The 21,617-nt window shown below is 38.5% G+C and overlaps 1 protein-coding gene and 1 long non-coding RNA gene across 4 annotated transcripts in view; one reads left to right on the top strand and one right to left on the bottom strand.

The window, feature by feature from the left end:
* The window catches only part of ELOVL6 (ELOVL fatty acid elongase 6), a 165,612-nt gene extending 144,549 nt beyond the window's left edge, over positions 1 to 21,063 (top strand). For all 3 annotated transcript variants that reach the window (XM_079920795.1, XM_079920796.1, XM_079920797.1), the window contains 2 exons: positions 1,352 to 1,503; positions 17,701 to 21,063. In XM_079920795.1, the coding sequence (XP_079776921.1) occupies positions 1,352 to 1,503; positions 17,701 to 18,125 (577 nt within the window). In that variant the 3' untranslated portion in view covers positions 18,126 to 21,063. The remainder of the gene's footprint in view (positions 1 to 1,351; positions 1,504 to 17,700) is intronic.
* Positions 17,956 to 21,617, bottom strand: part of LOC307186111 — a 28,862-nt gene continuing 25,200 nt past the window's right edge. Inside the window, exons 2-3 of the long non-coding RNA XR_013828251.1 lie at positions 19,458 to 19,535; positions 17,956 to 18,085 (exon numbers count right to left, since the gene is read on the bottom strand). This is a non-coding gene — a long non-coding RNA (uncharacterized lncRNA). The remainder of the gene's footprint in view (positions 18,086 to 19,457; positions 19,536 to 21,617) is intronic.

Genomic DNA, 21,617 nt, shown 5'->3' on the forward strand with positions numbered 1-21,617 from the left:
GGGTAGCCTAGTGGGATGACTTAGTCGGGAGTGGCACTTAAGGCATTTTAAATAAACGATATTGCCTCTGAAAAGAAATAAAACTCCTGTTTCCTTATTGGGTGAGGCTGCTGCTCATTTCAGTAGCTGTTCACTAGTTTATCTCCTGACTGTTTTTAATTTATTTTTCCTTTTTTAATTGGAGCATAGTTGAGTTACAATGTTATGTTAGTTTCTGGGGTACAGCAAAGTGATTCAGTTACACACACACAGATATTATTCTTTTTCATAGTCTTTTCCAATATCGTTTATTATAAGATACTGAATATAGTTCCCTGTGCTATACAGTAGGAGCTTGGTGTTTATTTTATATACAGCAGTGTGTATCTATCTGCTAATCCCAAACTCCTAATTTATCCCTCCCCCACCCCCTTTTCCCCTTTGGTAACCATAAATTTGTTTTCTATGCTAACTGACTTTTAGAACCTAAAAAGGGAATGCTGCCAGAAATAGGATGGGTAAACACATCTCCCCCCATGGTCAGCCAGCTCTCCTTTCGGTCATGCGTGTGGCTTGTGAACTCTGGGACACATGCGTACAGGGTTCACTACGTGACGGACGTTGCCTGTTCCAGTTGCCAAGTCCTTTCATACTTCGTGTTCCATCATTGAGCTCAACACACTCCAGAGCTCTCCTGTTTCCTTAGCCGTTCCTTGATAACAAGTCCATATGTCAGTTTTCTTTTCAACAATCTCACTTTTTCAACAATCTTTGAGCACCTATGCCTATGTAGAGGCAAATACAATACAGGGCATTGAAGGACAGTGTTGGAGCAGTGTCAGTGAATGGTTATGGGAGCTCAGGGGAGTGAACCTGGGTGGACTTTGGTGGGTGGAGGGGGGGTTCTGAGAGCAGAGCTAAGCCTTCTTCCTCTGGCTTCTGTGAGAAAGACGGATTAGAGAGAGAGATTCAGGGAACAGAGCCAGGCGATTTGGAGAATGATTGGACAAAGGACAGAACTGAGATAATTCCAGGAGTTTTCAGCCAACCCCATCTCATCCCAAGGGATAGTTCTCAAGCTGAAACACAAAGGTTATCAGAGTTCTTGAGATCCTGCCCTGCATCCATTCCCCTTTTCCACGACCTCTTTTTGGAACACTGGTGCAGAATAAGTGGCATGGCCTTCAGAAGAAAGCACTGAGGAGTTTTCCTACTTTTGTTTACAAAACATTTTTAATGCTTCTGGGTAAATGCAAATGACTGTGATGCCTCTCTACCTATTTCCTGCCAATGGCAGTCTTCTAAGAATGGTTAATGTCAGATGTGAAATTATTTTCCTGAATGTTGTTTCTTTTCTCTTTTCATTATGAAGTATATTCGGTGCTCTTCGAACTGGTGCTTATATGGTGTACATTTTGATGACCAAAGGCCTGAAGCATTCAGTTTGTGACCAGGGTTTTTACAATGGACCTGTCAGCAAATTCTGGGCTTATGCATTTGTGCTAAGCAAAGCACCCGAACTAGGTGAGTGTCTTCTCTCCTTACATTTCCTCCCCCAAACCCCCACCCCTTTGTAGCTACACACCCACAATATTTATGGAAAAACGAACAAAGAAATAATTTGAAGGTCCTGTTTTACTGGTTGCAGGAAAGTTACAATGAATGAATTTGCGTTCTTGACTAACTTCCACTGTTTTTTTTCTCTCCCCTCCTTCCCTCCTTTTAAATAATTGTACATTGAATATGAAGAGCAGAATAGTTTACATAGAACATGCACGTATCCAAGCCTTACTGAAAACACACTTGCAGAGGCTTATAATATCTACCCAGCCCCTTCTCTGAGGCCATTAACAGCTGAGCTAATATTAGAATATTGGGAAAAGTTAGCCACACGGCTATTTCCCAGTCCCACATCGAAGTGTAATTTCAGCTCTGGAGTTTGGACGCAGACTAGGAAATTCAGCTTTCTGTTTGGGTATCCTCATGTTCTCATTAACGAAATAGTAAGGGTTAGTTTCTGGTGTTGTTTAATTTTAATCATCAAAGAAATAGGCCTTAGGGAAATGTAGTTCATCTTCTAGAAATTAATCCAAAATACTGGGGCTAGAAATTAATCCAATATCTATATATGTAGATTCCTAAGTTTTTTCCTTTAACTCTTTAATAGTCAATATAAGTGTGGCACAAGTTAGCAGAAACAGTGAAAAATTAAGTAGCAAGTGTTTGACACAGACACGGTTCCCCAGGAAGATCTCTCTATTGCCAGAGAAAGGGATCCACCAGTGATAATAAGCTCTGAGTTCATCCATGAGCAGTGCTGGCCAGCATCTCACAAACTGGTACATATCCTTAGGGGACGCCTGTCCATCCTCTGGGTTTCTTAATGTTTTATCTGGAATTAAGAATTGGCTTATTTCATTCAAAATTTTTATTTATAGATTGTGTTCCGTCTCCTGTTGCTCCTAAAAAGGGGGTTAGAGGTTGTAATTTCACTATAAGTCACTGCAGTATTAGCTATCAAGTCTTTCTGAAAGGTGCCCCTAGTTTGTGTCTGTGTCTGTTCACAATGGATATGACGTGTCTCCCATGTGTGCATCCGCCACCTATAGCCACTCTCGGCCGCAGGCTGTAACCTGATGCCTACAGAGTGCTGACAGTTGGTTTGAACTGTTGGCTTGACCACTGTCTTCCCAGGTCAAAGACAAAGGAAGAGCAGCGGGGGAAAAAACTTCACCGCTCACACACAGAGCCTATGAAAACAGTCTTGTGAAATGTGAAATGCATTAGTATGGATTCATTCATTTATTCCTTTAATAAATTTTTTAAATTTATTTTTCATTGAAAAATAAGTAGTTGATTTAAAATGTTGTGTTAATTTCTGCTATACAGCAAAGTGATTTAGTTACACATACCTAAACATTCTTTTTTTATATATTCTTTTCCATTATGGTTTATCACAGGATTTTAAATATAGTTCCCTGTGCTATACAATAGGACTTCATTTTTTATCCATTCTATATATAATAGTTTGCATCTGCTAACCCTAAACTCGCACTCCATCCTTCCCCCGCCCACCCCTTCCCCTTGGTAACCACAAGTCTGTTCTCTATGTCTGTGAGTCTGTTTCTGTTTCGTAGATAAGTTCAGTTGTGTTATATTTTAGATTCTACATATAAGTGATATCATATGGTATTTGTCTTTCTCTTTCTGACTTTCTTCACTTAGTATGATAATCTCTAGTTCCATCCATGTTGCTGGAAACGGCAATATTTTGTTCTTTTTATGGCTGAGTAGTATTCCATTGTATATATGTACCACATCTTCTTTATCTGTTCATCTGTTGATGGACATTTAGGTTGTTACCATGTCTTGGCTATTGTGAATAGTGCTGCTATGAACATAGGCATGCATGTATCTTTTTGAATTATAGTTTTGTCTGAATATATGCCCAAGAGTGGGATTGCTGGATCATATGGTAGCTCTATTTTTAGTTTTTTAAGGAACTTCCATACTGTTCTCCATAATGGCTATACCAATTTACATTCCCACCAACAGTGTAGGAGGGTTCCCTTTTGTCCACATACTCTCCAGCATTTGTTATTTATAGACTTTTTAATTATGGCCATTCTGACTGGTATGAGGTGGTACCTCATTGCAGTTTCAATTTGCATTTCTCTAATAATTAGCGGTGTTGAGCATATTTTCATGTGCCTGTTGGTCATCTGTATGTCTTCTTTGGAGAAATGTCTATATACATCTTCTGCCCATTTTTCAATTGGGTTGTTTTTTTGTTGTTGAGTTGTACGGGCTCTTTGTATATTTTGGAGATTAAGCCCTTGTTGGTCACATCGTTTGCAAATATTTTCTCCCAGTCTGTAGGTTGTCTTTTTGTTCTGTTTATGGTTTCCTTTGCTGTGCAAAAGCTTGTAAGTTTGATTAGGTCCCATTTGTTTATTTTTGCTTTTATTTCTATTGCCTTGGGAGACTGACGTAAGAAAATATTGGTAAGATTTATGTCAGAGAATGTTTTGCCTAAGTTTTATGGTGTCATGTCTTATATTTATGTCTTTAAGCCATTTTGAGTTTATTTTTGTGTATGGTGAGAGGGTGTGTTCTAACTTCATTGATTTACATGTGGCTGTCCAACTTCCCCACACCCCTTCCCATTGTATATTCTTGCCTCCTTTGTCAAAGATTAGTTGACCATATGGTTGTGGGTCCTTTAATAAGTTTATATTAAGCACCTATCATGGGCCAGGCATTTAAAACATTGAAATGGAATTGCTACTTTATCAAAAAAAGAAATTTATAATATGAATTTAATGAACCAGGCCCCCAGGCAACTATTTTTAGTATTTGAATTAGGACCACTAGCTGCAACGTCTTAGGCCAGAGAAGTGTTTTTCAGACTTGGAGCTACAGACAATGCCTAAAAGCCTACAGATGTTTTTAGGAATTTCAAAATTCTATGAGGATATTTTAATTTTGTGTCTTCATGTATGAATAAAAGAAAAGATTGTCTTGCCAGCTACATTTCTCATAGTGATTCTTTCTTCATATAGAGTCATAGAGTCTCTGAGTCAGATCACTTTTTCTGGAACTGGTGTTGGTCTGAGAACGTGAGCATGTATTTTTTCTCTTGGGTTTTTGACGTTTCCTTTAAAATAAATTCATACATTATTAAAGTTAGAGAATTATTCAAACTGAGAGATATCATATCCCTTTGACCCCTATACTTTATTCTGTATAATAAGTATCCTTATGAATCCCCCTTGTGTTTTTGATGAAGAATTGACTACAGATACATGAATACAGTAAATGCATGAAAGTTGACTCCCCTTACATACCACCCCTGAGCACCTTTAAAATTTCCACCTCCCCACCCTCAACAAGTACTTTTTTTTAAAATCAGAAAAGGTGCCTCTATGCTTCTGGCCTTTAAGCCTCAAATTGCAAAGGAGCTACTTCAGTCTTTGCTTCTAGAAGTGCCTTTCCCTGCCAGGACTGCTTGTCTGTGTTCTGAGTTTTACCCAGTTGTGTTTGAGGGACTTGCAAATAAAATAGTCCCTTCTACTTTTTGAAGGAATAACATATTGAAGAGCCACCCAACCCATTCATAGTGGTCATTTTCCTTCAAAGACGTAAGTAGCCCTGTGCCGTCTGTCCTCCCAGCTTCCACGCCCGATGGACACCAACGTCTTAAGGTGGTGGACAAGTTAGGATTCGTGGATGAGCACTGCTAGTGCATCACTCAGAGGTACTTGTGCTATAATCCTCTGTCTTGTTGGAGTGTTGTTGGTCCTGAGGCTGTTAGTGCATCACCTGTCTTAACTAATCTAGGCCCGAACATGCCACTCCCTCCTGCCCCCATGTAGACCTTGTAATTGGACGCAATTCTGTTCCCTCTTGAGCCCAAAGGAGCTGTACTCTAGTCCCCTGTGCCACTGGCTTGATCATTGCTTTCCCTGGAGAAGCCTCATTCACCACAATAGTTTATAGGTTGGATATCAAACAATGCATTCCTTCACACTTCAAACGTGGGATTGAAGTGTTGACAATGGGGTAAGAGCTGAAAAAAAATTAAATCCCAAACTTGACACAGCTCAAAAATAATGAGGCTAGTGTGACACCAGTTCTTCATGTAATTTCAGATCCGATATTTTCATGGTCTGAGTCCCCTTTTCCATTTCTAAAATATGACTTATTCTCTTTCAAATATCCTGGAGCTTACTTGATAGCAGTCTTCCCAAAGTAAATTGCTGAATCAAAACAGATCCAAAAATCAGTTCATCTAATGTAGTGAACATGTGTGCTTGGATGGTTTTTTGTTCGTTTGAGAAGTTAAATTCCTTCCCTGTTTTTCACTCTTAGAAAACTTTGTCACTACTATTTAATCAAGAAAGCTTTATGCATTTGGATTACTTAGAACTTTTCTTATTTTTAGGTCCCCAATTCTTCTTTTCAATTCTTTAAGATTCTGGACTCCCTATGTGTACCAGAAAGAAAAGGTCTTGTGAGAAAAAAGCACAGTTCTTCAATGTTCAATACTGAAACTCTATTTCCCCCCCAAAACCTGCATGCCTGCAGTTTTCACTGAAGTAGTTTTTTATTGTGGCAAAACATACATAAGCTTTGCCATTTCTAAGTGTACAAGGCTGCAGCATTAAGGACGTTTGCAGTGTTGTGCAACCATCACCACCATCCATCTCCAGCACTTCTATCTTCCCCAACGGAAAACTCTGTGCCTGTTAAACACTAACATTCCCCCTTCACTAGACTCTTAATAGCGAGAAGGGCTTTCTGTTTCAGCAGAGGACAATGAGCTCATTTCAGTGAATTCCAGGGCTACGGTCTACTAGAATAAGTAAGGGGAAGAGAGCCACCAACCTGCTTTGTGTGCCAAAATCTTTGAGTGACTACTGTTTGAATTATATTAAAACCTGCTGAGATTTTGTTTTGTTAGAACTTGGAAACATCTGCTCTGAGTCTAGGTCCTTGCTCAGTTGAGCTTGTCATTGTTTTTGAAACTCTGACTCAGCAGAGCTCCACCTAACTCTCAGAAAAGAGGGGCACAGCCATCTGTAACAAGCCACACACAGAGTAGGCTCCCCATCTCGGTGGCCATGCATGCCCTGTGGCTCCTAAATGCTCATGAACTTCTCCAGAGCTGCACACAGGGCTACGCTTAATAGCACATGGGCAGAAGGCATAGTTCAGGAGGAACACTTAGGTATGTGATCACCAGGTCCTGCCTGCAGGCTGGCTCTTGATGGAAAATAGCTGAACCAAAGGTTAGAGAGACTTGCAAAGAACATGAGCCAGAGGAAGCTAAGATACGGGACACGGCCGAAACGTTCATGAGTCAGAAGTCCCACTGCTTACACTTGGCCAAAATTCTTTCCATAATGCTAACAGGACCTTTGGCCAAGAAAGATTGGTTGGCCAACATTGCATCCACAGTCCCTATCTTTTGTTTGTATTTCTAGGTCACTCTGTAGCTTTTGACAGGCCTGTATGTGCCATCCTCTTGGTGTAACTGGCTCATGACAAATTAAATGGGTTATTAAGTGGTTTTCCCCAGAGGAAAAATAATTCATAACTGCCAGAGTTGCGTGACTGTAGCATCTCAGCTGCGATATCAAAAGAACCATGAGAGGTCTTGGGGAGCTCTTTCTGGAACCCCACCAGCTTCCTCTCACCCAAGGAAAACTACCCTCTCTGGGTTGGTGGCCTGCTTGGGGACAGTAATCTTGATATGGCATTGGAATGCTACTCCTGAGAGGCTCAGGGCCATTACCTGAAGATCCTCATCTTCTTTGCTCCATCTATCATCCTGCATATCTGTTCTGAGAAAAATTCTTATGCGTATCTAAATTAATTTCATTTTGAAGATCTCATGACATGTCCTTTGCCCCCACCTCCCCATATTAAATGGAAACACCTAGTGTGTCTCAGATCAAGCCTGAGACCACCACCCCGACTCAGACAGGAAAAACACAAAGCTATGTTCAATTCCAGATTTGTAGCTTCTACGTTAGCCCATTCTAATATGGTCTGTGTTTTGTCCCCTACCACTCTTCCCACACTGAAATCGTTCTTTAGACAATAAAGTTTTACATAAAAGTGGTGATAGAGTTAAAACTAAATCTAAAGAATTTAAAAGGATAAAATGCTCATGACTTTAAGGCAAATAACTTTTATTACAATATGTTTGAATATTGTACAGGATTTATATTTATTGTAGTTAATACTTAGAGACTCATAAAAAATCTCAATTACGAATGAATAAATTTGTTTTTAATGTACAATTCCTTGGACTTCTACCTTCTTTCCACTGGGAACAAAGGTAGCCTGGAACTACTGTGTCTACGTTATAGTCCATAGAAGGAAGGGGAGGCACAGAGTAGTAATTACACAGAAGTAGTGGATCTTTGACAAGCACACAAAAATAGCACAGTTTAACATAAGTAAGTAGACCCCAGGTCTCCTAACACTAGTTGTGTCCCTTAAGCATACAAGTGAGAGTTACTATCACCAGTGATCGTTATTAGTCTGTCTGACATTTACAGGCTTAATATGTTAGGCATCTCATAATAGAGAAGAGGACTTCAAAGAACATTTTATAAGAGGTTCAGAAATGCAGCAGCTGGAAATTTTCCTTTTCTGTTCTAAACAAATAATAATGTTGGGGTATTTTGTTTGTTTTTTTTCATATTCCCTAGGTAGCAGCTGACTTTATTTTTTATTGAAGAAGAGCTGATTTACAGTCTTGTGTTAGTTTCAGGTATACAGCAAAGCGATTCAGTTATTTTTTTTTCAGATTTTTTTTTCCATTATAGGTTATTACAAGATATTGAATATAGTTCCCTGTGCTATACAGTAAATCTTTATTGTTTACCTAACTTATCCCTCGCCCTGCCCCCACTTTCCCCTTTGGTGACCATAAGTTTGTATGTCTGTGAGTCTGGTTTTGTTTTGTAAGTGAATTCATTTGTATATATTTTAGATTCCACGTGTAAGTGATAGCATATAATATTTGTCTTTGTCTGACTTCACTTAGTGTGGTATTCTCTAGGTCCATCCATGTTGTTGCAAATGGCAATATTTCATTCCTTTTTATGGCTGAGTAATATGCCATTGCATATATACACCACATCTTCTTTACCCATTTCATCTGTTGATGGACACTTGGGTTGCTTATAGTGCGGCTATCGACACTGGGGTGCATGTATCTTTTTGAATTAGAGATTTTGTCTTTTCAGGATGTATGCCCAGGAGCGAAATTCCTGGGTCATATGGTAGCTCTATTTTTACTTTTTCTTTTTTTAAATATTTATTTATTCGGTTGCGCCGGGTCTTAGTTGTGGCAGGCAGCCTCCTTAGTTGTGGCATGCAAACTCTTAGTTGTGGCATGCATGTGTGATCCAGTTCCCTGACCAGGGATCGAACCCGGGCCCCCTGCACTGGGAGCGTGGAGTCTTATCCACTGCGCCACCAGGGAAGTCCCTATTTTTACTTTTTTGAGGAACTTCCATATTGTTCTCCATAATGGCTATACCAATTTACATTTGCACCAACAGTGTAGGAGGGTTCCCTGATGATAGTCATTCTGATTGGTGTGAAGTGATACCTCATTGTAGTTTTGTTTTGCTCTATAAGAAGAAATAATGTTTAACAGTTCAGTAGGGAAATAAACTAATAGCTCCTGCTGAGTGGAATAGGGCAGCACCTGTATTATTCCAACCACAGCCATCAGAACCTTAAAAGTCTTTCCAAGATCCAGCATTATCTGATCTTCCTTTGTATGAGATGTTTTAGGGCATCCTTGAAGTATGAGGGATAAGACAAGGGTAAGTACTAAGTTCCCTTGTGCTTAATTAAATTTCAGAATAAGAAGAGGGACCACCTAGATCTCCTTGTTATACAAAAAGAAGTCAAGTTCGAGTTCACCAAAGGTCATGACGGATATTGGTTTTTCCCATATCTGAAAACCACAGAGATAGGAAAGAGAATGAAGCATCTGCCTGCATAAATCCTGTTTCTGTCTCACATGGGACACAAACAGGATTTATGCAGGCAGATGCTTTCTCTTTTTTGGACTCGTTAATGGCATCGGGTGTATTTGTTACTGTGCTTGCTCTTTATCCATTTTTACGTAAGTGTTCTAAAGTATATTTTTCAGAACCCCTAGATTTTTAAGAGACTCACTGCAGATTAATAACATCTACCTGACTGAGCACCATTCTTGCTTCTATAATATGAATTCTCTACCTTAGAAACAGTGATCTTTTGGATAGTCGAAATAGCTCAGATGGGAGAGCATTAGACTGAAAAAAACAGTGGCTTTCTTCTTCAAGGGGGATAATATTAGTAAAATTTTGGATAGATCCTGGAAAGCTTTTTCAAAGTTAATTCCATAAAAATGTGTGTCATTCTCAGTTTTTTATCACTTGATTCATTGGTACCAAAATATTCCTATTATCCTCTTCAGTAAATACAATAGAAGGTAATTTTCTTTCTCTTGTCCTATTTTTGCCTTTTGTTTAATTTTTTTAATTTAATTTTTATTTTATATTAGTGTATAATTGATTTACAATGTTGGGTTAGTTTCAAGTGTACAGCAAAATGATTCACTTATAAATATACACATATCCATTCTTTTTCAAGTTCTTTTCCCAAATAAGTTATTACAGAGTATTGAGTCGAGTTCCCTGTGCTATACAGTAGGTTCGTGTTGATTATTTATTTTACATATAGTAGTGTGTATCTGTTAATCCTAAACTCCTAATTTATCCCTCCCCCTGCCTTTTCCCTTTGGTAACCATAAGTTTGTTTTCAAAGTCTGTTTGTTTTGTAAATAGTTCATTTGTATCATTTTAAGATTCCACATATAAGTGATACCATATGATATTTGTCTTTCTCTGACTTACTTCACTTAATATGATCTCTAGGTCCATCCATGTTGCTGCAAATGGCATTATTTCATTCTTTTTTATGACTAATATTCCATTGTATATACACATTGTATATATGTACCACATCTTCTTTATCCATTCCTCTGTCAATGGACATTTACTTTGCTTCCATGTCTTGCCTATAGTAAATAGTAATAGTGCTGCAATAAACATAGGGGTGCATGTATCTTTTCAAATTACATTTTTTTTCTGGATATATGCCCAGGATTGGGATTGCTGGATCATATGGTAGTTCTATTTTTCATTTTTTAAGGAACCTCCACACTGTTCTCCATGGTGGCTCTACCAGTTTACATTCCCACCAACAGTGTAGGAGGGTTCCCTTTTCTCCATACCCTCTCCAGCATTTATTGTTTGTAGACTTTTAAAAAAATTTTATTGGAGTATAGTTGATTTACAATGTAGTGTTAGTTTCAGGTGTACAGCAAAGTGAATCAGTTATACATATACATAGTCCACTCTTTTTTTTTTTTTTTTTAGATTCTTTTCCCATATAGCCCATTACAGAGTATTGAGTAGAGTTCCCTGTGCTATACAGCAGGTCCTTATTAGTTATTTATTTTATATATAGTAGTATGTATATGTCAATCCCAATCTCCCAATTTATCCCTTCACCCTCTTATCCCCTGGTAACATAAGTTTGTTTTCTACATCTGTGAATGTACTTCTGTTTTGTAAATAAGTTCCATATATACAATGGAAGATTACTCAGCCATAAAAAAGTACAAAATAATGCCACTTGCAGCAACATGGATGGACCTAGAGATTGTCATACTGAGTGAAGTAAGTCAGACACAGAAAGACAAATATCATATGATATTGCTTACATGTAGAATCTAAAAAAAAAGGGTATTGTTTGTAGACTTTTTGATGATGGCCATTCTGATCAGTGTGAGATCATACCTCATTGTAGTTTTGACTTGCATTTCTCTAATGCTTATAGTGATATTGGGCATTTTTTCATGTGTTTTTTGGCCATCTGTATGTCTTCTTTGGAGAAATGTCTATTTAGACCTACTGCCCATATTTTGATTGGGTTGTTATTTTGATATTGAGCTGCATGAGCTGTTTGTATATTTTGGAGATTAATCCCTGTCGATCACTTCATTTGCAAATATTTCCTCCCATTCTGTGGGTTGTCTTCTCGTTTTGTTTGTGGTTTCCTTTGCTGTGCAAAAGCTTTTAAGTTTAATTAGGTCCTATTTGTTTACTTTTGTTTTTATTTCCATTACTCTAGGAGCTGGATCAAAAAAAGATTTTGCTGTGATTTATGTCAAAGAGTGTTCTGCCTATGTTTTCCTCTAAGAATTTTATAGTATCCAGTCTTATATTTAGGTCTTTAATCCATTTTGAGTTTATTTTTGTGTATGGTGTTAAAGAATGTTCTAGTGTCATTCTTTTACATGTAGCTGTCCAGTTTTCCCAGCACCACTTACTGAAGAGACTGTCTCTTCCCCGTTGTATATTCTTGCATCGTTTGTCATAGATTAATTGACCATAGGTGCGTGGTTTTATTTCTGGGCTTTCTATCCTGTTCCATTGATTTTTTGTGCCAGTACCATACTGCTTTGATGACTGTAGCCTTGCAGTATAGTCTGAAGTCACGGAGCCTGATTCCTCCAGCTTCGTTTTTCTTTGTCAGGATTGCTTTGGCTATTTGGGGTCTTTTGTGTCTCCATATAAATTTTAAGACTTTTTGTCTAGGTCTATGAAAAATGCCATTGGTAATTTAATAGGAATTGCATTGAATCTGTAGATTGCATTCAATAGTATAGTCATTTTAACAATATTCATTCTTCCAATCCAAGGACATGGTATATCTTTCCATCTGTTTGTGTCATCTTCAATTTCTTTCATCAGCATCTTATAGTTTTTGGAGTACAGGTCTTTTGCCTCCTAGGTAAGTTTATTCCTAGGTATTTTATTCTTTTTGATATGATGGTAAATAGGATTGTTTCCTGTATTACTCTTTCTATCTTTTGTTGTTAGTGTATACAAATGCAACAAATTTCTGTGTATTAATTTTGTAACCTGCAACTTTACCAAATTTATTGATTAGCTCTAGTAGTTTTCTGCTAGCATCTTTAGGATTTTCTATGTATAGTATCATGTCATCTGCAAACGGTGACAGTTTTACTTCTTCTTTTCCAATTTGTATTCCTTTTATTTTTGTTTCCTCTGGTTGCCGTGGCTAGGACTTCCAAAACTCTGTTGAATAAAAGTGGTGAGAATGAACATTCTTGTCTTGTTCCTGCCCTTAGAGGAAATGATTTCAGCTTTTCACCATTGAGTATGATATTAGCTGTGGGTTGGTTATATATGACCTTTATTATGTTGAGGTGTATTCCCTCTATGCCCACATTCTGGAGAGTTTATCATAAATGGGTGTTGAACTTTGTCAAAAGCTTTTTCTATTGAGATGATGATCTGTTTTTTTTTTTTTTTTTTTTTTTTTGGTGGTACACGGGCCTCTCACTGCTGCGGCCTCTTCCGTTGCGGAGCACAGGCTCCGGACATGCAGGCTCAGTGGCCATGGCTCACGGGCCCAGCCGCTCCACGGCATGTGGGATCCTCCCAGACCGTGGCACGAACCAGTGTCCCCTGCATCAGCAGGTGGATTCTCAACCACTGCGCCACCAGGGAAGCCCGATCATTTGGTTTTTATTCTTCAGTTTATTAATGTGGTGTATCACAATGATAGATTTGCAAATATTGAAAAATCCTTGCATCCCTGGAATAAATCCCACTTGATCATGTTGTGTATGATCCTTTTAATGTATTGTTGGATTTGGTTTGCTAATATTTTGTTGAGGATTTTTCTATGTTCATCATTGATATTGACCTGTAATTTGTGTGTGTGTGTGTGTGTGTGTGTGTGTGTGTGTGTGGTATCTTTGTCTGGTTTTTGGTATCAGGGTGATGGTGGCCTCATAGAATAAGTTTGGGAGCGTTCCTTCCTCTGCAATTTTTTGGAATAGTTTCAGAAGAATAGGTGTTAACTCTTCTCTAAATGTTTGATAGAAGTCACCTGTAAAGCCATCTGGGCCTGAACTTTTGTTTGCTGGAAGATTTTAATCACAGTTTTAATTTCATTACTTGTGATTGGTCTGTTCATATTTTCTATTTCCTCCTGGTTCAGTCTTGGAAGTTTGTACCTTTCTAAGAATTTGTCCATTTCTTCTAGGTTGTCCATTTTATTGGCATATAGTTGCTTGTAATAGCCTCTTATGATCCTATGTATTTCTGTGTTGTCAATTGTAACTTCTTTATTTCTAATTTTATTGATTTGAGCCCTCTCCCTTTTTTTCCTTGATGAGTTTGGCAAAAGGTTTATCAATTTTGTTTATCTTTTCACAGTCAGCTTCTACTTTCATCAATCTTTTCTATTGTTTTCTGCATCTCTATTTCATTTATTTCTGCTCTGATCTTTATTATTTCTTTCATTCTACTAACTTTGGGTTTTGTTTGTTCTTCCTTCTCTAATTGCTGTAGGTGTAAGGTTAGGTTGTTTATCTGAGATTTTTCTTGTTTCCTCAGTTAAGACTGTATCACTATAAACTTTCCTCTTAGTACTGCTTTTGCTGCATCCCACAGGTTTTGGATCATCGAGTTTTTGCTTTCAGTGGTCTCTAGGAGTTTTATTATTTCCTCTTTGATTTCTTCAGCGATCCCTTGGTTGGTTAGTAACATATTGTTTAACCTCCACATTTTTGTGTTTCTTACAGTTTTTTTTTCCTTGTAATTGATTTCTAATCTCATAGCATTGTGGTCAGAAAAGATGCTTGATATGATTTCAATTTTCTTAAATTTACTGAGGCTTGCTTTGTGACCCAGTATGTGATATGTCCTGAAGAATGTTCCATGTGCACTTGAGAAGAATGTGTAGTCTGCTGCTTTTGGATAGAATACTCTATAAATATCAATTAAGTCCATCTGATCTAATGTGTTATTTAAGGCCTGTGTTTCCTTATTGATTTTTCTCTGGATGATCTGTCCATTGATGTAAGTGGGGTGTTAAAGTCCCCCACTATTACTGTGTTACTGTCAATTTCTCCTTTTATGGCTGTTAGCATTTGCCTTATATATTGAGGTGCTCCTATGTTGGGTGCATATATATTTACAATTGTTATATCTTCTTCTTGGATTAATCCCTTGATCATTATGTAGTGTCTTTCTTTTCCTCTTGTAATGGTCTTTATTTTAAAGTCTATTTTGTCTGATATGAGTATTGCTACTCCAACTTTCTTTTGATTTCCATTTGCATGGAATACCTTTTTCCATCCTCTAACTTTCAGTCTGTATGTGTCCCTAAATCTGAAGTGGGTCTCTGATAGACAGCATATATATGGGTCTTATTTTTGTATCCAGTCAGCCAGTCTATGTCTTTTGGTTGGAGCATTTAATCCATTTACATTTTAAGGTAGTTATCAATATTATGTTCTTATTGCCATCTTGTCAGTTGTTTTGGATTTGTTTTTGTAGGTCTTTATTCTTCCCTTCATTTTTTGGTTCCCTTCTCTTGTGATTTGATGACTATCTTTAGAGTTGTATTTGGATTGCTTTTTCTTTTGTGTGTGTTTATCCATTGCAGATTTTTGGTTTTCAGTTACTATGAGGTTTTGATATAGCTGTCTATATATAGACAAGATTGAAATTAAGAGACCAGCAACTTAAAACAAATGCATTTCCAATATCCTGCATTTGTACTCTCCTCTCCTTCTCATGATTGCTCATTTTGACATCTTATTTGTGTGTGGATGATTTCCTACCTTTACTGTGTTTTTGCCTTTACCAGCAAGCTTTCCCATTCGTAATTTTCCTGTTTCTAGTTGTTGCCTTTTCTTTTCTGCCTAGAGAAGTTCCTTTAGCATTTGTTGTAAAGCTGGTTTGGTGGTGCAGAATTCTCTTAGCTTTTGCGTGTCTGTAAAGCTTTTGATTTTTCCGTCAAATCTGAATGAGAGCCTTGCTGGGTAGAGTATTCTTGGTTGTAGTTTTTTTCCCTTTCATCACTAAATATATCATGCCACTCCCTTCTGGCCTGCAGAGTTTCTGTTGAAAGATCAGCTGATAACCTTGTGGGGATTCCCTTATATGTTATTTGTTGCTTTTCCCTTGTTGCTTTTAATATTTTTTCTTTGTCATTAATTTTTGTTACTTTGATTAGTATGTGTCTCAGCGTATTCCTCCTTGGGATTATCCTGTATGGGACTCTCTGAACTTCCTGGACTTGAGTGTTTCCTTTCCTACGTTAGGGAAGATTTAGGCTATAATCTCTTCAAATAATTTCTCAGGCCCTTTCTCTCTCTCTTCTCCTTCTGGGACCCCTATAACGTGAATGTTGGTGCATTTAATGTTGTCCCAGAAGTCTCGTGGACTGTCCTCATTTCTTTTCATTCTTCTTTCTTTATTCTGTTCCACAGCAGTGATTTCCACCAATCTGTCTTCCACCTCACTTATTCTTCTGCCTCATTTATTCTGCTAGCGATTCCTTCTAGTGTATTTTTCCTTTCAGTTATTGTACTGTTCGTCTCTGTTTGTTAGTTCTTTAAAGCTTCCAGCTCTTTATTAAACATTTTTTTGTATCCTCTCAGTCTATGCCTCCATTGTTATTCCAAGATCTTGGATCATCTTTACTATCATTACTCTGAATTCTTTCTTGGGTAGATTGTCTATCTCCATTTCACTTAGTTCTTCTGGGTTTTATCTTACTCCTTCATCTGGAACGTATTTCTCTGCCATCTCATTTTGTCTAACATTTCGTGTTTGTGGTCTCCGTTCCTCAGGCTACAAGATTGTAATTCGTAGTTCTAGTGTCTGCTTCCTGGTGGGTGAGGTTGGTCCAGGGACTTGTGTAGGCTTCCTGGTGGGAGGAACTGGTGCATGTCCACTGGTGGGTAGAGCTGGGTCTTGTCCCTGTTGTGGGCAGGACCATGTCAAGGTGTGTGTTTAGAGGTGGCTGTGAGCTCAGTACAACTTTAGGCACCCTGTCTGCTGATGGATGGTGCCAGGTCTTGGTGCCAAAATGGCAGCCTCTGGGAGAGCTCATGCCAATGAGTGTTCTCTGGGGTGTCTGCCATCAGTGTCCTTGCCCCCATAGTGACCATAGCCTTGTCCCTGCAGGAGACTCTCCAAGACCAGCAGGTAGGTCTGGCTCAAGTTCATATGAAATCAGTGTATTGCCCTGGGTCCCAGTGCAGGTGAAACCTTGTGTGCACCCTCCAAGAATGGAGTCTCTGTTTCCCCCAGTCCTGTGGAGCTCCTGCACTCAAGCCCTGCTGGCCTTCAAAGCCAAATGCTCTGGTGGCTCCTGATGCCAGACCCCCAGGCTGGGGAGCCCGATGTGGGGCTCAGAACTTTCACTCCTGTGGGAGAACCTCTGCAATATACTTTTGCAGTCTGTGGGTCGCCCACCCAGTGGGTGTGGGATTAAATTATATTGCAAAAGCGCACCTCCTACCGTCTCATTGTGGCTTCTTCTTTGTCTTTGGGTGAAGAATATCTTTTTTGGTAGGTTCAAGTCTTTTTTGTCGATGGTTGTTCAGCAGTTAGTTAGTTGGGATTTTGGTGTTTTTGTGAGAGGAGGTGAGCTCAAGTCCTTCCTCTCTGCCATCTTGTCTCTCATCCCAGAATAGCCTTTTGTTTAAATTTTACTTTCCTAACTTCCATATGTCAAGGCTTCACACTTTATTGGGCGCTTACAAAGATATGTTTTTAAAGAGTACCTTTATCATGGACAAAAGAAAAGTATCTTTTTACTACTCCAGAGAGGCCTAAGAACATTTTGCTGGGCACTTGAATTCTAATTTGTTTCTCTTGATTAATAAATATCATTTGACTCTTCCAGGTGATATTTATTTCCTAAAATGCATGGCTGAGTTGGAAATGGACAACACGGTTACTAGTGTCCCTTCCAAATTAAAAATTAATATGATTTTGTGCAAAACACCTTTCTGAAAGTAACATTTATTGAGTGCTTACCATGTGCCAAGAGGGCATGTTGAGTATCCTATTTAATCCTCAGATAATTTCAAGCTATTATTATCCCCATTTTACAGATGATGAAATGGGAAAATAGGATAAATAACTTGCCCAGGGTCACTGAGCTAGTAAATATCAGTCCAGGATTCTAACCCAGTCCATCTCATTCTCAAGTGCCCGTTCAAGACATCTACCTTCTTGCAGAGATATAGATTATGATTTTGTTACGGTCAAGGGGCTCATGTCCATTTTTTTCTTTGTCTTTCAGGAGATACAATATTCATCATTCTGAGGAAGCAGAAGCTGATCTTCCTGCACTGGTACCACCACATCACTGTGCTCCTGTACTCCTGGTACTCCTACAAGGACATGGTTGCCGGGGGTGGTTGGTTCATGACTATGAACTATGGCGTGCACTCCGTGATGTACTCTTACTATGCCTTGCGAGCAGCGGGTTTCCGAGTCTCCCGGAAGTTTGCCATGTTCATCACCTTGTCCCAGATCACTCAGATGCTGATGGGCTGTGTCGTTAACTACCTGGTCTTCCACTGGATGCAGCATGACCAGTGTCACTCTCACTTTCAGAACATCTTCTGGTCCTCACTCATGTACCTCAGCTATCTTGTGCTCTTCTGCCACTTCTTCTTTGAGGCCTACATTGGCAAGATGAGGAAAACAACGAAGGCTGACTAGTGTCGGAACTGAGGAGGAAGCCATAGCTCAGGGTCATCAAGAAAAATAAATAATAGACAAAAGAAAATGGCACAAGGAATCACATATGGTGCAGCTAAAACAAAACAAGACATGAGAAAACACACAACCCAAAGCAGCTTAGGGATAATTAGGTTGAGTTAACCCAGTAAGTTTATGATCCTTTTTGGGTGAGGACTCACTGAGTACACCTCCATCTCAAAGGACTGCTGCTGGAAGACCCCATTCCCTCTTTATCTGTCAACTCCAGGACAAATGAGAACAAAAGTGGGCCAGAGGCAGAGAGAGAGAAAGAGAAGGCAAACAAAAGCTATTAACAGTATATGAAAAAAAAATGTATTTACTAAGTGTTATATTTCTCTAAGGATCAAAGAAGTTTACTTAAAAGACTGTGCGAACCCATACACACAATCCTTTCTAATCTTTTTTGACACTAAACTGGAGCCAACAGAAAAGATAAAAATGGAAGAGACACAGGGTGTCTATCTAGACCAATAATGCTTTTGCAAAAATGAAAGCCTTTTTAAGAAAGGTTGGCAGTTGTAGCCCCCATGAGAAAAGATGTCTTAATCACCTCCTGAGAAAATGGATATAAACAACTATATTTCAACTAAGAGAAAGGCTCGTTTCCCTTCATCGCACAGCCTCAGCCTAGTGAGTTTGCCAAAACCAAACGGGGCACAATATTTTTCCAGGGTTCTTCCTGGGAGGAAGGAAATAATGCAGCCCAGTTCCTAAAAGGGCAGCCCCATCTCAGAGCATTTCTGATAGTTTAATTTCTACCCCTAAATGAGGTAGGAAGCATTATCCTTTGTTCTGTTGCCTCAGGCTTTCAAACAGAGGAGTAAATACAGAATAAAAAAGATACAGCTCAATCAAATGATTTGAAAAATCGACTCTCTACCACCTGTAAAAAGATGCAGCGCTGTACCGTTCTTGAGCTGGGAAAGAGAAAAAGACAGTGGGAAAGGAGCCGAAGATCAATATAATAGACAATAAGTACACCCCTCCCTCGGTGACTTCACACATATTCATAACTTTCAAATGAAACCCTGTGGTACAGTCCATATTTTCTATATTTTTGTGAATTTCAAACAACCTGCAGGGCTCTTCTTGATCTTGGGTAAACACTGTGTTTCTGCATCATCTGCATTTGCTCCCTGAGGCAATGCAGAGGTGTTTAAAGTGCCCTCTGCTGGTCGAGTGGAGATACTTTGACAAACACACTTCATGGCAAGTTTGGCTGGAACAGTTGACAACAAAGGGCCCCTTATAGACTTATTCTTCAAATTTTAAATGATATAAAATACTCACCATGTTTTTGGCCAAATCAGAAGACATTCTTCCTGCTTCAAGTCAGCTTCAGAAATTTTTTTAAAAGGGACTTTTGCTCTGGAACTCAGAAAATCGATTTATTAAGAGCCATATTCTTAAAAAAAAAAAAAGCTAGATAATATAATATCTGTAATATTTCAGTCCTTTTCAAGCCAAATGTGTAAACATTCCTAGTATTTCAAAGAAGCAATTATGTCAAGTTGTTCAATGTGATATAATAGTATTCTCATTGGTTAAGTAGCTTAATGATTACACAAACTAGATGAAAAAATTAGGGGCCACTACACTGCATAGATTAGACACGCATAACCACACGTATAGGCACACAGATGAGGGGTCCACCGAACTTCAAAGCTCAAATGAATAGAAACACATTTTCTGGCTAGCAGAAAAAGAAGCTGTTGTTTATCTTTCTTGCTTTATTTGAGAGTGTACAGAAAAGGGATTTTTCAAATTATTTTTATATTATTTTAGCTTTAATTGTGCTGTCATTCATGAAACAGAGCTGCTCTGCTTCTCTGTCAGAGATGACAAGGGCTTTCTCAGCATCTCGTTTATGTGTGGAATTGAAAAGAATAAAATTTTATTCCATTCTGTGTGAATGGTCTGAACCATGAACAAAGAATCCGTGCAAACCAAGTCATGACTGATGGGGTGGAGGGCGGGGGGGGGGGGTATGCAGGGAAGGGAAGCTGTTACACCTGTGTTAAATTATTGTGAACAGTCTATGATGTCTTGACGTTGGTTCATAGATGAATTGATGGAGGAATGTATTATTTTTAGGGCAAAAACTGACACGAGCTGAAAAGATAAGGATCTATTAGTTATAGCAGGACCTAAGATGCAAATAATGTTATTTTGAGCTTTGAAAATACATGATACTGTGCAATAAGCTTTTTTTCTTAGAAAAAAAGCAGAATAATTAAAATGAGGAAAAGGCCAAATAACAGTTGACTTAAGCTCTAACTGGCCCTTCAGTTAAACTCAACTCTGGTTGATTTAATTATTTAATCCATTGATTTATCAGTGATCCTTTAATGCAGGTTAGAATAAGGAAATGAGCATAGACCTTAAATAGACCCTAAATGATGCTTCCAAAGCACTTTCATCTTGATACAGGTTCATACTTGTGTTCCCTTGTGAGATAATTTAGAATTTTTGTTTACAGATTGAATGTCTAATAAATAGTTTTAAAATTAGGTAAATATATCTAAAGGCATTTCCGATGATTATCATGGGAGGGAAAAAGAAAACACACCTGTAAAAAAAAAATCTAAATTCTGGTATTACAGGTTCAGTATAATGTTTTTAACATCTCAGCTTAACTGCTTAATTATATCAAGATACGAGGCTGGACCACTAGCCCATGGCAAATCTGAAGCCTATCAGAGAACTGACTGCCACACAGAGAATCCTGCTGTCACTTAACATTCCAGAAAAACTTGGGCAGGCAGGTTTTTATAGCTGCCCCACTATGCTGCAATAGATTATCTTTCTATTGAAGATTTTCCACTGCATTCCAATTGCAGTTTGGTGAAAACATTCCTGGATTTAAAAAAAAATTTTTTTAACCAAACCTTCACACATAAATACATGCAATTTGATAAACAAGGTCTGAGCATCAACCCAAGTCTGAGTTTGCAGTGAAAACCTTTCTAGTGAGAAATGCTCTATTCATAGAGCAAGAGGTTTTATCTGCACCTTCTAGTTTTGCTCATGAAAAAAGAGCCACTACTATATTCATATTCAATATCAGGCCAATGTACCAAGTTAAAACCATGTACTGAGGCGATTATTCCAGGTAACTTACTCCCATCCTTCTAACCATACTCCACTATCAAAATGAGGGGGCAGGGACAATACAGCTGTATATGTTGCTGAAGGGGAAAGAAAAAATTGAGTACATCCCTCTCACTTCTCTCTACTAATGTAGCTCTGAGTCTAAAACTTTACTGAGTGGGGTTTCTGTAGAACTGAATGGAAGAACACTTCTAGGAGACCCACAGAATTTTTTTTTTTAATCAGACATGGTATCTTTATCATAAGATAAAAATTCACATAAGACTAACAAAGCGCCTGGAGTCAACTACACTGGAGTATAAAGTTCCAGAAGTCTGGCCTGGTTCCCAGACTGCTGGG

The sequence above is a fragment of the Stenella coeruleoalba genome (genome assembly GCF_951394435.1).
Source record: "Stenella coeruleoalba genome assembly, chromosome: 4".
In the NCBI taxonomy this organism is placed as follows: Eukaryota; Metazoa; Chordata; class Mammalia; order Artiodactyla; family Delphinidae; genus Stenella; species Stenella coeruleoalba.